The sequence below is a fragment of the Mus caroli genome, chromosome 11 (assembly GCF_900094665.2).
Source record: "Mus caroli chromosome 11, CAROLI_EIJ_v1.1, whole genome shotgun sequence".
Lineage (NCBI taxonomy): Eukaryota > Metazoa > Chordata > Mammalia > Rodentia > Muridae > Mus > Mus caroli.
The window spans coordinates 65529531-65531984 of record NC_034580.1 but is presented as its reverse complement, the minus strand read 5'-3'; the positions used below and the strand labels follow the sequence as shown (position 1 = coordinate 65531984).

Genomic DNA, 2454 nt, shown 5'->3' with positions numbered 1-2454 from the left:
AAAAAAAGAAAAAAAAAAGAAACGGAAGGAAAGGTTAGTATTCCAAAGCCAAGCAGTGGAAGGAGAGGTTATACCTTTCTAACATTTCAGGAGACATTGAGTCAACTCTCTGGTTCTTAGGAATGGTGAATCCTGTCCCCACTTTTCATAAAGAACAACAATAATTTAGGCTAGACACATGTATAGAACCCTGTGGAGACAGACAGAAGGAAAGGCCAGAGGAGGATTAAGGCCGGAGACAACTTTTATGATTTAATTTAGTATGCTGAAACTTCTCAATAAATAGTTCATAAAACTGCCTCATCACTTTCGGCCGACAACTGGCACACACTCAGTGGACAGGCAGGGGGAGACCCTGTCCCTTCATCTGACGCTAGGGCCCGGGTACAGAGCAATGGAGATGTCTGCCTCCAGCCTCCCCACACCACCTTCCTGGTCTGCAGCTCACTCACTACAGTGAACGCTCTGGTGCCGGAGGAGGTGGGAGCTCCGACTGAAGGTCTTCTGGCACTCCTGACACTCATATGGCTTTTCTCCAGTGTGAATTCTCTGGTGGATGGTGAGCTGGGAGTGTTGGCTGAACGTCTTCTCGCATTCGCTACACTCATAAGGTTTCTCTCCGATATGAATCTTCTGGTGAAGCAACAGCTCAGAATTATCCCAGAAGGTTCTTGCACACTCATTACACTGATGGGGTTTCTCCCCAGTGTGGATTCTCTGGTGGACAATCAGATGAGAGGTCCGCCTGAAGGCCTTCCCACACTCAAAGCACTCATAGGGTTTCTCCCCAGTGTGAATCCTCTCGTGTCTCAGAAGCTCCGAGTTACCCCTGAAGGCCTTCCCACACTCTTTGCACACATAGGGCTTCTCCCCGGTATGAATTCTGATATGTCTAATAATTTCTGAGTTCTGGCCAAACGTTTTCCCGCATTCACTGCACTCATAGGGCTTGTCCCCTGTGTGGATTCTTTGATGGCGGATAAGCTCCGAGCTCTGACCAAAGCCTTTCCCACATTCGTTACACAGATAGGGTTTTTCTCCCGTGTGGATTTTCTGATGTCTGATGAGGCCGGAGCTGTGCTTGAAGGCTTTGCCGCACTCACTGCACTCGTGGTATCTTTCCTCTGTGTGAATTCTCTGATGCTGGATGAGCTGTGAGCTAACCCGGAAGGTCTTCCCACACTCGTTACACTCATAGGGTTTCTCTCCAGTGTGGATTCTCTGGTGTAGAATAAGGGCTGAGTTCTGACTGAAGGCTTTACCACACTCTTCACATTTATAAGGTCTTTCTCCAGTATGGATTCTGTGATGGTGAATCAGATGTGAGCTCTGAATGAAGGCCTTGCCACACTCAGTGCAAGCAAAGGGTTTCTCTCCAGCATGAATTCTCTGGTGCCTTCGAAGGCTGGAGTTAGTCCCGAAGGTCTTTCCACACTCTTTGCATTCAAAGGGTTTTTCTCCGCTATGGACTCTCATATGCTGGATGAGATGTGAGTTCTGATTAAAAGCTTTCCCGCACTCTTTACACGTGTGAGGTTTCTCTCCCACGGGAGGCCCCTGCGCTTTAGTAAGCTCCATACTCCCCAGGCAGTTGTGGTCAGAGGCAGCACATGCGCTGGCCCTCTCAGCACCTCCATGACACATCAATACACTAGGGTTAGGGTTAAAGTCTCTCGGATTCTCACTAGTTTTCTGGTCTTTCTCACCTGAGGACGACTTCTTGAAGATAAGTAACCCAGATGCAAAGTGTCTCTCCTGAGGATACACGTGTTCTATAATCTCCTTCGAGGACTCTCTCAAATGTCCCTCTGACATGTCTTCCTCGCTTGCTTCTCCAAACTCATGGCCACGGCAAACCTCCTGTGCAAGTTTTTCCACTGTTTGCCCATGTGGCTTGGAGTCTTCAGAAGTTTCCTCCTTGGGAAGCCTTTCCTTTTTCTCAGTCCCCATATCACAACCTGAAAGAAGAGAGGGTACTCGTGTGAGGCTGCTCTGTGTCCTATCCAAATGACACTGCAGGTGGGGACACAGGGCCTGGACATGGCATTGGTAAGACCCAAAGACAGTCCTGCCAGTGAGGCAATGGCAGACTGCTGCTGACCTAAAAGAGTGAGAAAAACCCATCAGAGACAGAACATCTGATAGCAATAGGAAGTGTGCAGTGCAGAGATGCTGGCAGGAGCTGTGTGGCACTGACAGAGTTATGGGAGAATTCAAAGTGATAAAGAAAGCACTGTGGGGAATTTATGGCCATATTAACAAAGGGTGTATGAAAGGGGTTAGAAGAAACCAAAGTGCAGGGCAGTGGTGGTGCACACCTTTAATCCCAGCACTTGGGAGGCAGAGAAGAGGCAGGTAGATTTCTGAGTTTGAGGCCAGCCTGGTCTACAGAGTGAGTTTCAGGACAGTCAGGGCTACACAGAGAAACCCTGTCTCGAAAAACCAGAGAGGGAG

The 2454-nt window shown here is 48.7% G+C and overlaps 1 protein-coding gene across 1 annotated transcript in view; it reads right to left on the bottom strand.

Annotated features, from left to right (window-relative positions):
- Positions 1-226: 226 nt before the first annotated feature.
- Positions 227-2454, bottom strand: part of Zfp3 (ZFP3 zinc finger protein) — a 10588-nt gene continuing 8360 nt past the window's right edge. The window contains exon 2 of the mRNA XM_021176307.2: positions 227-1958. Coding sequence (XP_021031966.1) covers positions 445-1950 — 1506 coding nt within the window. The 5' untranslated portion in view covers positions 1951-1958 and the 3' untranslated portion in view covers positions 227-444. The remainder of the gene's footprint in view (positions 1959-2454) is intronic.